The sequence below is a fragment of the Microcebus murinus genome, chromosome 27, assembly GCF_040939455.1.
Source record: "Microcebus murinus isolate Inina chromosome 27, M.murinus_Inina_mat1.0, whole genome shotgun sequence".
NCBI classification, from domain to species: Eukaryota; Metazoa; Chordata; class Mammalia; order Primates; family Cheirogaleidae; genus Microcebus; species Microcebus murinus.
In genome coordinates, this window is record NC_134130.1 from 6349473 (window position 1) to 6363135 (window position 13663).

At 45.2% G+C, this 13663-nt stretch overlaps 1 protein-coding gene across 2 annotated transcripts; it reads left to right on the plus strand.

Moving 5' to 3' along the window:
* The first annotated feature begins 5634 nt into the window (after nucleotides 1–5634).
* On the plus strand, nucleotides 5635–13544 carry ZNF77 (zinc finger protein 77). Of its 2 annotated transcripts, XM_075998001.1 has the most exons (5): nucleotides 5878–6469; nucleotides 6767–6898; nucleotides 9299–9425; nucleotides 10597–10777; nucleotides 11420–13544. In XM_075998001.1, the coding sequence occupies exons 2-5, from the start codon at nucleotides 6851–6853 to the stop codon at nucleotides 12753–12755; spliced, it is 1692 nt and encodes a 563-aa protein (XP_075854116.1). In that variant the 5' UTR covers nucleotides 5878–6469; nucleotides 6767–6850; the 3' UTR covers nucleotides 12756–13544. The 2 variants fall into 2 exon arrangements, with proteins under 2 accessions (XP_012624810.1, XP_075854116.1); XM_012769356.3 differs by lacking the exons at nucleotides 5878–6469; nucleotides 6767–6898 and adding an exon at nucleotides 5635–5808.
* The last annotated feature ends 119 nt before the right edge of the window (nucleotides 13545–13663 follow it).

Sequence of the window (13663 nt, forward strand, 5' to 3'; positions counted from 1 at the left end):
ACGAGAAAAGACACCTGCTAATAGAAATACAAGGAAGCAGTGCCATGATGGCAACACCAACAACAGAGGCTACGGAAAGAAAATAAAGACACATATTGGCTGCTGCTTGGGAGCAGTGATCATTTAGAGCGAAATGAACGAATTCCCTCTGTCATTGTCCAAGTATGATGCTTTACAGCAATACATTTGAGAAGAAATAAAAATCAGGAATAAATAGAAAAAGAAAAAAGCATCTGGGTGATTCAGGTGAGTGGCCTTGTTGGGGACTCCCCCCTGTCTTCAACCATAAATGATTCTAAAATTCCTTCAGGGAAAAATGTTACCAGTTATATTTTTGGCAAATACAGCAACAAAACCAGAAACGTAGGAAAAAGGATGAGAGAAAATGGTTACGATTAAAAACCTTGCAAATTATTCTTTGATCATTGCATGGCTATCTATTAACATATGCTTTATTGTCCAAACTGGGAAACTGTTTTTGGGTAACTTTTTATCTTGATATAACTTCAAAGTTACAGAAGAGTTGCAAGAACAGTACCAAGAACTTCTGCATCCTTCTTCCACTTTTCCCAGTGTTTTTTTTCCCGTTTTGCTTTATCCTCTCCGTGTGTTATGAATATATACATAAATTATGTAAATTATGTCCCTTAACTCTAAGAGCAAGTAGCTTTCTTTGCCTTCTGTGGGTATTTCTGAAGAGCAGCAAACTGAGCCGTTTTGAGAGTCAAAGGCGCCCTCTTGTGGTCATGCTTTTTCTACGTTGAAAGAATAGTTTTTATATTAATTACTTGATCAATACAGTTGGCCCTCTGTATCCGCGGGTTCTGTATCCGCGGGTTCTGTGTCGCGGGTTCCATATTCGCGGTTTTCAGTCTCAAACCCATGGATTCAATTGACCACAGATCGAAAATATTTGAAAAAACAAAAAATGACAATAGAACAAAACAACACAAGTTTTAAAAGTATAGCATAACCACTGTGTAGATAGATAGTGTTGACAGTGTTATTAGGTATTTTAAGCACCCTACAGGTGGGGGTGTGAAATCAATCTCCTGCAGACACCAGGGGATGCCTAAAGGTATATATTTCACAAGTATTTTCTCAGTGACATCATCACAGCTCACTGCAACCTCAAACTCCTCGGCGCAAATGATGTCCTGCCTCAGCCTCCCAAGTAGCTGGGACTACAGGTGTGCACCACCACGACCTGCTAATTTTTTTCTATTTTTTTTGTAGAGACTGGGTTCTCACTCTTGCTCAGGCTGGTCTTGAACTCCTGACCTCAAGCCATCCGCCCAGAGTGCTAGGATTATAGGTGTGAGCCACCGCACCTGGCCAGGTTTTCCCTAAATTGAACCTGCTAGTTTAAGGCAGTTTCCCGCGTGCAGAGCCTGGAGGGCAACTGAGCAAAAGCACACGTGCTCATAGCCACGCCCCTCTCCCTTACCTGAGTATGGTCCTCTTAGCGGGAAACACCACCGGGCTATGTTATAATATGCATGGCATTTATTAACACGGTTAACTTATTGTCCCTCCCCGCTGCAATCTGAGAAGGAAAAGAACTAGGATCTCTGCGCTCTGTTTACTGACTGGTTCCACCCAAGGCACAGCAACGAAATATGCCCAAACGTGAAAGTGCGAGCTAGGGCGCCATCTAGCGGCCGGGACGGAATATCACAAGGCATTCGTTAGAAAAGCCACCTGTAAAAAAATGCGTAAAACACGGCCCCATTTCTGGAATAAATAAAAGACACACAAGGAAGAAAAATTCCAACCATGGGAATATCTCCGTATAGGAGTGTGTCAGCGCGGAGACAGTGCCGCCTGGAGGAATCGAGCAGGTATTGCTTATTTTAGCATTTATTGTTTACCAGGGTAATGGGAGACCACGCCCCCAGCCTCTCCCCTGGGCCTGTTCGGGCCGTAGCCACGCCCAGGGGTGGATACCAGTGCAAACCACGCCGACAACGCCAATCTCGCGTCTGGCACGCCCTGGGGAGGCGGATCCGGCCACAAGGCCCAATCGCATCCTAGAGGGCGGGGGAACTACTTGCTTCCTGCTCATCGATTGGAGAACGAAGCATGCCCCGCCCATCTTTGAGGCATCACCAATCCTAAACCCCGGGCCGCCTCCTTTTTCCGCTCCTGGCAGACCCGGAAGCGGAAGCACAAGTACCAGTCCGAGGGCAGCGGTGGGTGTCGCCCTTACTGGCCGTATCGCCTCCTGAGGGCGGTTCCTCCTCTGTCTATCTCTGGACCTGGCCCCGCGTCTCTTCGGTGACCCGGGCTAAGCCTGGGGCGGGCGGGGCTGGGGGTGGGTGGGTCAAAGGACAGTGGCGGAGTTCAAAGGGCAGGGGTCAGGCTCTTTCTAATGGCGGATTCCAGGTGCGCGCCCGAGGAAGATGTCTCCGGAGGCCAGTGGAACCGGGGGAGGCCTCAGGGGGTCTTTTTTGGGGGCGCGGGACGTTTTGGCCCCCTAGACCTTGGGACCTGCGGCGGTCCCACTGTAAGATTTGCTAGGGTTTAGGTGAAATTTGAATGCAGTGTGGCTTCTATTGGCTCAGCAAGGCAGGACTGTGTGTAAAGGGGTCAGCCGCGGGTCTGGACTGCTAAATGAACTCAATTCCCGTTTCCTTGGGAACCACAGATAAGATAGCTGTGCGTTGTTGTGTCCGGAAACCCCCTTATCTGAGCCCTGCACCTGCGTTGGAAATGGAGACGGACCAGGCAAGGGAGAGAGGTTTCATTGTTAACTGATAAAATTTCTGCCACGGGCTCTGATTTTCCTGGGCAGAGTTTTTAGCGAGTTAGAAGACAGGAACAGCTCAGAGAAAGGTGTCCTTGGAGGAAATACTGTTTTTTGTTAATTTTACAGGTGGCATTATCTGAGTCTGTCCTCCCAGCCTGATAATGTCTGGGCAGATACTAATCATTCGGAGCTGATTTTTTTTTTTTTTTTTGAAACAGAGTCTCACTTTGTTGCCCAGGCTAGAGTGAGTGCCGTGGCATTAGCCTGGCTCACAGCAACCTCAATCTCCGGGGCTCAGCGATTCTCCTGCCTCAGCCTCCCGAGTAGCTGGGACTACAGGCATGCGCCACCATGCCCGGCTAATTTTTTTGTATATATATTTTTAGTTGGTCAATTAATTTATTTCTATTTTTGGTAGAGACGGGGTCTCGCTCAGGCTGGTTTCGAACTCCTGACCTTGAGCAATCCGCCCGCCTCGGCCTCCCAAAGTGCTAGGATTACAGGCGTGAGCCACCACGCCGGGCCCGCAGCTGATTTTTACTGTCTCGCTCAGATCTTGTGCACGGAGGCTTTCTGCTCAGCTGGGCACCAGCCTTGGATTGGGGTGCTGGCCCAAAACCTTAATCAGCTCTCGGGCGTTATTAGGGAAGTTGTTTAAGCCTCTTAGTGCCTCAGTTTCCACAATTGTAAAGTACGTAAGGTAACCTGCATTTATCAAGTAGTGAGTTGATTACTATTGTGAGCTCAGCACCGCGACCAACATCCTCATAGAAACGCCTTAGAGCCGCAAAGGGCAGACGGTTATGACTGGTTATGACCGTGGGCTTTGGAGAAAAGACTCTCTAATATCAAATAAAGGGTGGAGAGCAGTGACAATGCCTGGAGATATTTTTGGTTCTTGCCACTGGCATCTAGTGAGCGCGGAGATCAGGGATGCTGCTCAACGCCCCACGAGGAACAGATCGGCTTCCCACCAGCTAGAATTATCCAAGGCTTTGAGAAACGCTGTACACGGCATAGAGTAGGTTCATTAGATAATTGACGTTATTATTGTGTTATTTGTCAATTTGCATGGAGGAATGACTTTCCAATCCCAGTTAATTCCTTAATCTTCTCAACAAGCAGTTAAACCATTTCCCAATTTGCTTTTTAATGAAAAAAACAAAGTATAGAAGTAACTTACAAAATTAAACATTTAGTCATATTTCCTGAACATATTTGTAAAACAGTAAGTAACAGCTATTTCTCATCCTCCCTGCCTGGAGGTAGCCGTTTTTTCTAATTTGACACGTAACCTTCTAGTCCATGTTTATATAGGGATTTTTTTTTAATGTGTGTGTGATGTTTTATGTGCTTTTAGAATTTTATTTCAAATATAGTTTTATTCTGATTCTAAATAAAAAGGAATGAGAATGATGGAAATAAAATTTCACCACTGAATATTGTGATGTGACTAACAGTCTCAAGGAGGAAACCACTGTGTTCAAAAACAGCTAAATATGCAGATCCAAACTATGAGGGTATTTTTATTTTTTTAGCTGCTGCATTCACTCCCAAGGCCATTTATCTCCTTCCACATCCCCCAGATGAAGCACATGTTCTGCTGAGCTGGATAACAAAGTGGCACACACACTGCACTGCTGACATCGCAGGACAGCTGCCTGTGAAACTGGGACTTCTGATATTGGGCTCTAGCTTCATCCTTACAGGGTATCATCCTTATCTGGGAGAGCAGTTGTCTGAGTAGCCTCTAAATCATGCTCATACTGCACTGTCAAAGCTGGGTCTGGGCAGGGCATGGTGACTCACACCTGTAATCCCAGCGGAGGCCCAGGCAGGCAGGGCGATCGCTTGAAACTTCGAAACCAGTATGGACAACATAGCGAGACCCCTCCATCTCTACAGAAAAATAGAAAAATTAGCTGGTGCCTGTCTGTAGTCCCAGCCTCCTCCCAGGAGGCTGAGGTAGGAGGATCGCTGAAGCCAGGAATTTGAGGCTGCAGTGAGCTTATTGAGCCGTGATGATAACACTGCACTCACTCTAGCTGAGGCAACAGAGCAAGACTCTTTTCTCAAAATAAATAAAAATAAAGAATTTTCAGGTCCAATTCCAAAATTATGTAAGCTTTTATTACTTTTTATTAAATCAGTTAAAATAAGAATTTGATTGCCTTAGGGGTATGACAGCCTTGTACATTTTAACATTTCTCTAGGGACACACACAAAAACGAAAGTAAAAATGTTGGTTTTTTTTCTAGTATCAAATATACAGGAGCATTTTAAAGAACACATCTCAGGTCTAGTGGCGTCCTTCCCCAGCCAGGGCTGCGGGCTCCCGTCTCCCCCGGGGCAGAGATTCGGGTCTCCAGCCCGGGCGCTCAGGCTGGGCGGGGCCTTCGCAGCGTGCGTGGTCCGACGTGGTGACGTCACGCCGAGGGTCTCCTCTGGGACGGGGAGCAGAGACCCCGGGACCCCACCGAACCCCAGGCCACTACGTCCCGCCCTGGCTCCTCCTGCCCCGGAAAAGTACGATGGGTGGGGAAAATGAGTCTGGAATTCCCGCCATTGTTTGGGAGGGGCCGCACCGAGCCAGACCGAGTTCGCCTGGATGTGAAGGTCCCCCGGGTGGGAGGGGTCAGCCACGGGCGTTCGCGACGCGCTTGTCACTCAGGCTTCAGGGGGCGGGGCCCAGAGAATTATCCAATCAGGGGAGACAGGGGCGGTGCCCAGGGGAACAATGAGGAGTGCTGGGGCGGGACTCAGAGACCTGTCCAATCAGAGACACGAAGTCGAAGTCTGGTGGAACTGCCCAATCAAGGGAGCTAGGGGTACGCGCGACTGGGTAGCTGCCCAATCAAGGGAGCTGACGCCCGCAGCACTTTCCAATGAGGGCTGCGCGGCCTCTAGCTCCTGTCCAGTGAGGCTCCGAGGGCGGCCGTTGCTGTGCCCGCGGCCCCGCGCCCCGCCTGCCGGAGCGACCCAGGTGTCCCGGTCCCTGGCGCTCTCACCCTCACGGGCCGCGGCGCCGCCCCGGCGCGCCCAGGAGCGAGCGAGACATGGTGAGTGTGCGGGGCCGGGGCGGGGCCGAGGGAGCGCGGGGACGGCCCCGGGAGGGCGGGGTGGGGGGTGGGCGCTGGGACCGCGGGCGACACGGTCACCGGGCCGGGCCGGGCCCTGGAGCCCGTCAGATAAAATCGGATCCGGGCTGGGGGGCACTTTATCAAAAAGGCTGTTGACTCAGGGACAAGCGTCAGTCTCGAGCCGTAGTACAATGGGGTTGGGGAACCGTTGCTATAGGGCAGAGGGGAAATGCAAGAGGGGTATGGGGACAGTTGATATTGGGCTGGGGTGGCAGGGAGACAACTTCAGCAGAGCACTCTGACCCAGTCTGCAAGCATCTGAGGAGCTGGTAAAAAGAGGTTTTCTTTTATGGAGGGGAGTGAATAACGGTAGAAAGAGCCAACTGTGGGGAGATGGAATGGAAGGCTGACACAATGGGATAGTAGATCCAAGAATGTTTCACCCCATGCCAGCCTGTTTTCAGCAGGGCTGCCACCTGGCCCAGGGTGGGGACATGCAGGGGGATGGAGGGAAGCTTAACCCAGAGCTGACTATAAGACAGTTTGTTCCTACGGATCAGTGGGGACAACCAGGTCGCCTAATCATTTCTGAGAAGAAGACTGGGGATTTGGAGGATCTGGGTCTGGCTTTGTCAACTGTGTGAGTCTTACCTAAGTTATATGGGAAGGGTGGGTCCTTGCAGTGTCCCATTCCAGAACACAGCAGGGTGGGGGGATTCCTTTAACCTTTGCTGTTTACCAGGAGGACAGGGCTCAAATAAAAGTCGACATTGTCACCTGACAGCTGTGACCAGCGATGTCTGTGTCCAGCCTCAGGTTTCAGTAAATGTAAAATAATGAATTCTTTTTACCTTTTTATTGTCCTTAATGAGGGTAGTAACCTTCTCTGGTGTGTCCCTTGCCTTTTGCTGCTACCTTGTGTTATTCGGGGGCTTAGCCTCAGAATGCTGCCATGGCAAAATGGCTCAAGTTCAGAAAAGTGAAGACATGGATTGAAGATTCGTGAAAACAATAATGACTGATGCAGGGTGCAGGATTTGTGACAGTGTGTGATCCTGTTCCATTTCCTGTTAGTATCTCGTCATCACAGATTAATGCACATTCTATAAAATGTAACCTTTAGTACTGACCAGTGACAATTCTGATTAGTTGATTTGCGGACAATTTGTTTATCATGAGCATAGGTGTTAACTGATACCTGTTTCCTGCTAGGGACCCTTAGTGGGATAAAAAGCCTTTTATCTCATTTGGAAGGGGTTGTAAAATTAAAAAAAAAAAAAGTCTTTAACTTTGAACACAGGCTGGAAGTAGTGATTCTGCTGCATTCTTATTTGGACCTTGGGTTTAAGGGACTTTGGCTTGAAGAGGGTGTAGCACGTGAAGTGGGAAACAGTTGGGCTTTGTACCATTTGTGTGTTCTTTGATGAACATTGCTTTCCAATGCAGATGTCCAGCTATTCTGATACTGCTAAGATTTTTGGTACAGATGGATGTTGAATAGGATAAACTGCTTGTTTGGGGGCATCCATTAAGATGATTTGACAGTTTTGATGTATTTTGACAAATTTTATTAGATGAGTTCATAGCATATCGTAAGCTAGAATACACATAGAATTTTCATAAGACAATTGCACAGTCAGCTGAAGCGTTCTGGAATGAACATTGTGTAGTGACAACCAGGCCAAGTCTTGGAAGAAGCTTTCACGTCAGATATCCCCTTTGACACGATAAGTAGTGGTTGGCCCCTCTCTCAAGATTAGGTCAATATACTGCATTATAAGGAGATAGTTTTCTTGCTTTTCTTCATAGTTTTATCACTTGTGTGTACATCAGTAAGTCAAGATATTTTGCATGTTTATTTTGTATGCAAATGGTACCATACTGTGTGTGTGTACTGCTGTATGTCAGATTTCTTTCTTTCTTTCTTTCTTTTTTTTAGATTTCAAGAACTTATTTTTTGTTTAGATGATCTGTGATTTATTTTTGATGATTGTTTGCTCTTCATGGGTATGGGTTCCTCCCATATTTCACTAAAGATACTGATTATGTGTGTTTTTTTCTGTTAAAGTCACTTGTGGCTATTTTACATAGCCACAGATAATTAAACAGCTCTGTCTGTGGTGCCACTTACCTTTAATTCTAGGCACTTGGTTATTTATTTGAGAGACCCTGCTGGCTTGACAGAATCTTCAGGAACCAGGTTCTATTTTTTTTTTTTTTTTTTTTGAGACAGAGTCTCGCTTTGTTGCCCAGGCTAGAGTGAGTGCCATGGCGTCAGCCTACCTCACTACAACCTCAAACTCCTGGGCTTAAGCAATCCTCCTGCCTCAGCCTACTGAGTAACTAGGACTACAGGCACATGCCACCATGCCTGCTAAGTTTTTCTATATATATTAGTTGGCCAATTAATTTCTTTCTATTTATAGTAGAGACGGGGTTTTGCTCTTGCTCAGGCTGGTTTTGAACTCCTGAGCTCAAGCAATCCGCCCACCTCAGCCTCCCAGAGTGCTAGGATTACAGGCATGAGCCACCACGCCCGGCCAGGAACCAGGTTCTGTTCTTACCGAACAGGTGTTGCCAGACCCCAGAGCCCAGGTCTGCCTCTCTGTCCCTAGTGTCCACAGCCTCCTGCAGGGAGACCATGTTTCAGGTTGCATGCGATGAGCCCAGACCAGATTCATTGACTCTGTTGCCTTCTGAGATAGGAGTTCAAATCAAAGCAGCGTTGGAAATCCACCCTAAGAATTTGCAACATCCTGACCTTCTTGTACCAGTTCTTGGAGCTGAATAAGAAATAATAAATTTTTGCCAGGCACAGTGGCTCACACCTGTAATCCTAGCACTCTGGGAGGCCGAGGCGGGAGGATCGTTTCAGTTCAGGAGTTCGAGATCAGCCTGAGCAAGAGCGAGACACCATCTTTACTAAAAATAGAAAGAAATTAGCTGGACAACAAATATATAGAAAAAATCAGCCGGGCATGGTGGTGCGTGCCTGTAGTCCCAGCTACTCAGGAGGCTGAGGCAGGAGGATTGCTTGAGCCCAGGAGTGTGAGGTTGCTGTGAGCTAGGCTGACGCTATGGCACTCTAGCCTGGGCAACAGAGCGAGACTCTGTCTCAAAATAATAATAATAATAAATTTTGAGCAGGACATGTATCAATTTCCATGTTACCTGAATGATGATTTCATAGATCAGTCATTACCCTGCCCCCAAATAAGCTCTATCTTAGTAACTGTAAGTCTATACCAGTTGTTATCGTGGCATTTTGTTTCGTGTTTCTAGAGCACCTGCCGCTGAATGTGTTGCATTTTTTGCATATTATTTGTCATCTCACAAGACTGTATGGTCCACGTGGTTCAGGATTCCTGTCAGTTGACTCCATTTCCCTGGACTGTCAGCCTCACCCTTCCTCCTGTACAGGTGGGGGCAGATAGTGCCTTGCTGAAATAGAATGTGTGGGATGTTTTAGGGCTCAGTGGCCTTTGAGGAAGTGGCTGTGAACTTCACCCCAGAAGAGTGGGCTCTGCTCGATCGCGCTCAGAGGACACTCTATCGAGAGGTGATGCTGGAGACCTTCAGGAACCTGGCCTCTTTGGGTAAGGATGACACCGTCCCTTCGCTGTATCTCTAGAGAGCAAATATATCTTGTCTTTTTAAAGTTTGAACTCAAAAATAAAAATATATTGGAAAAGAGACAGACATGATCCCAACCCTCATGACACATGGAGTCAAAAGACTTCTCTGTGAAAACAAAGTTGGTTTTTATTCATTTATTTTTGAGACAGGGTCTTGCTGGGTTGCTCAGGCTGGTCTTGAACTCATGGGCTCAAGCGATCCTCCCACCTCAGTCTCTTGAGTAGTTGGGATTATAGGCCTGAGCTACCACGCCCAGCTGATGAAAACAGAGTTTTGTGTATTATTGAAATTTTATTTTTCTTGATCACCAGACTTGAGGGGCCCTATGTTTTGTAAGTGTGAACATCGTCTCCAGTGTCACATTGGGGCAATGAAAGCAGCTTTGTGGGTTCATCCCTGTGACAGTGACTCTGTGATTAATCCATATTTGACATGGTAGTTTTGCTGCAATTATACCCACACTTAATCATCATCAGTGGTCTAGAAGACCAAAGTATTGGCCTGTCTTGTGGAAGTGTTTGTTAATCTCATCATGTAATTTTCTTTGTGAGTGTATGGCAGTCACATACAGCCATCTCATCTCCCAAGGACAGCTGGGGACAGTGCAGAAATGTTTCACATAGGGCCTCTGTTTGCGAGTGCCTTGAGAGGAATAGGTTTTGGATAAGGAGATTCTATTTGGACCTGTCTGTTAGAAACATAGATCATTCTTTGTTTAAGAAGGGAGAAGTTTGTCCTCTCGGCTGCTTTGTTTGACATTTTTTCCATCCTTCTTTGGGGAAGACCTTCTGTATTTCCTCTTATAGAGATAGCATTTGAGCATGTGCATTTTGCTCCCTCCCTCCCTCCCTACTTTGCTTTTCTGATAATATTCTACTTAACAACACCCTCCATCTGTTTGGAAGTGGTTCTTAGTAAATAGGCTGTCATTCTGATGCATTCTTTACTATTGCCGAAGTCCCATATAGATGAGGTCCTCAGAGTCTCACATTGGTGGCATGTCTGTTCTTATAAAATGTGGTTACAATTGTGGATCAGTACATGAAAAGAAATCCACATGTGGTCTACTTTCTTTCTTCTATCCTACAATTTTCCCCCCAAGGAATTAAATTATGTCACTAATTGTTACAGATTGTTGCATTTATGTTAGAACCAATGGATCAAGTCCTTGGCGGCATATTTTTGGGAATGAAGTAACCAATGGTGAGAAAATTATAAAATTCACAGGAAATGATTCCAGGTCTATTTTTGGAGAAAACTGGAGACTTCATAACATTGAGGATCAGCACCAAATCCCAGAGAGGCATTTGAGGTGAGTGGTACTCAACCAGAGGAATGAGTATCTCAGCAAGTATAAGACTAACTTGAAATTAAAGAACAAGTGTATTTGAGAGGCCAAGATGGCCTCTCAAATTACTTGAGGCCAAGAGTTTGAGATCAGCCTGGGGAATATAGCAAGACCCCATCTTTACAAACAATTTTAAAATTAGTTGGGCATGGTGGTGTGCATCTGTAGTCCCAGCTACTCAGGAGGCTGAGGTAGGAGGATGGCTTTCACCCAAGAGTTGGAGGCTGCAGCGAGCTATGTGATGATGCCACTGTGGTTGAGCCTGGGTGATGGAGCAAGACTCTATCTCTTAAAAAAAAAAAAAAAAAAAGCCAAAAAGAATAAGTATAAACCTAGCTAAACAATTATTTACTCAGGGAGTTTTCATAGGATAATATTTTCATAAATTTGATGTTGATGTTAAGTATCTGAAATATAATCAATTGCAAACAATATCCAGAAACCCCATATGTATGACACTGTGACAATTCTGGCTATAGTTGAGCCTCCATCCAGAGCCTTAAGATTGTTCCACTTAGAGATAATGTTGATGATGTTGAAAATATACTCATTCAGTGAAAATGGCTAATCATTAATGACTAACAGTGTGCTTACTATTTTAAACAGAAGCCAGTTGGTGGAGAGCCTCTGTGAAAGCAATGAAAGTCATAAATGTGGAGAAACATTGAGCCAGATTGAAAACTTTACTGTGCACAAGAGTTATCCTATGGAAGTTAAGCCCAATGAATGTACTAAATGTGGCAAAGCCTTCAAGAATCAGCAAAAGTCTCACACTGGACAGAGACCGTATCACTGTGAGGCATGTGGGCAAGTCTGTGGTTGTCTTTTGTGCCGAAGCCCTCATGTGGAAACTCACGTTGTGGAGAAACCTTATAAATGTCAGGACTCCGGGAGAGTATCTAAGAAATACGTGAAAAATGTCAGCAGTAAAAAATCTTTTGAATGCAAGAAATGTGGAAAGGCTTTCACTTGTCCCTCTTCTTTTAGGGGACATGTGAGAGGTCACTGTGGACAGAAAACACACACATGTAAAGTATGTGGGAAAACATTCATGTATCACTCCTACCTTACACGACACATAAGAACTCATACTGGAGAGAAACCCTATGAATGTAAGGAATGTGGGAAGGCCTTCAGTTGTCCTTCATACTTTCAAGAACACGTTAGAACACACACTGGAGAGAAACCATATGAATGTAAGCATTGCAGAAAACCATTCAACTGTTACTCATCTTTTAGAGATCATGTGAGAACGCACACTGGAGAGAAACCCTATCAATGTAAGCATTGTGAAAAAGCCTTCACTTGTTACTCATCTCTTCGAGAACATGGGAGAACACACAGTGGAGAGAAACCTTACGAATGTAAGCAGTGTGGCAAAACCTTCAGGTATCCCTCATCCCTGCGAGCACACGGGAGAATGCACACTGGAGAGAAACCTTACATGTGTAAGCAGTGTGGGAAAGCCTTTGGTTGTGCCACTTACCTTAGAAGGCATGTGAAAACACACAGTGCAGTGAAACCCTATGAGTGTAAGGAGTGTGGCAAGGCCTACAGATTTTCCTCATCCCTTCGAATACATGTCAGAACACACACTGGAGAGAAACCCTTTGAATGTAAGCATTGTGGGAAAGCCTTCGGTTGTCACTCCTCCCTTCAAGAACACATAAGAACGCATAGTGGAGAGAAACCTTATGAATGTAAGCAATGTGGGAAAGCCTTTAGCCATTCTCAGTATTTTAAAAAACACGTGAAATCGCACAGTGGAGTAAGACCCTATGAATGTACGCAGTGTGGGAAAGCGTACAGTTGTTCCTCATCCCTTCGAGTGCACGTGAGAACACACACTGGCGAGAGACCATATGACTGCAAGCACTGTGGGAAAGCCTTCAGGTATCTTTCATCCCTTCAAGCACATGTTAGAACACATACTGGAGAGTAACTCTAAGAATATAACGAATGTGTGAAAGTGTTCATTCAACCTTAAAACCTTGTTGTAAATGCAAAAAGAAAACAAAAAACCCACACTGGTAAGAAACCTTATATATGTAGAGAATGTGAGAAAACTTTCTGGTAGAGTACTTATTTTGTATAAGAAAACTCAGAGTAGGAGAGAAATCTCTTGATTTTTATTGTGATATCACCGTTTAAGTGTCTCAGCCTTAATAGTGACTCCTAGGATATTAATTTTTAGATCATGTTTGGGATATAAACAATAAATACCCTGTTTTGTACCCTTTTGGCTATTTTTTGTTATATAGAACTTTAAATAATTGTATTATTCAAAACCTTTCTTATTTATGTTACGATGTCTTTTGGACCCAGAGGTGTAAAGTGTTTTTTTCTTTTCCTGTACAAGTTGACGTGATTCTAGATGAAATGTTTCCTGATTTTTACTTTCTATTATGTCTCCAGTGTGTGATCACGATGAGACTTTGGTGTTGAAAATTTTTTCCAGTCCACAGTTGCAGGTACTGGAATTTGCTGTTACACTATGCACCCCTTCAGTCCTTATTATTAGAAGATGTACCTTCCACATTTGTTTGTTGCTAGTGGATACCACATGCATATAATTCACAGAAATTAGTACTTGTAGAAGGCTCTTGAAAGAGGTCATTATCAACTGATACGGTCATATTTCACATTTTTGCTCGTTGTCCTTAATCTTGGTTGGAAATTGGACACCCAGCATTTAGAAAAGAAACCTGACATAAAGATGAAAATTAGTGTACAGATGATTCTCTTTAATTGTGTTGTCAACCTTAATAACCTGGGAAACCATATATCCTAGAGCCCTTTCTGTTTATGGTTCTGAGTTAAAGTTCATGAGAAGAGGAAGAAACATGAGTT

Bases quoted from the DNA above. Each gene is read 5' to 3' on its own strand.
- ZNF77 (XM_075998001.1), top strand. From the start codon at position 6,851: ATGCAGGGTGCAGGATTTGTGACAGTGTGTGATCCTGTTCCATTTCCT. The intron at 9,426-10,596 runs GTAAGGATGACA...TAATTGTTACAG, and splicing joins CAGGAACCTGGCCTCTTTGG to ATTGTTGCATTTATGTTAGA. The intron at 10,778-11,419 runs GTGAGTGGTACT...TATTTTAAACAG, and splicing joins ATCCCAGAGAGGCATTTGAG to AAGCCAGTTGGTGGAGAGCC.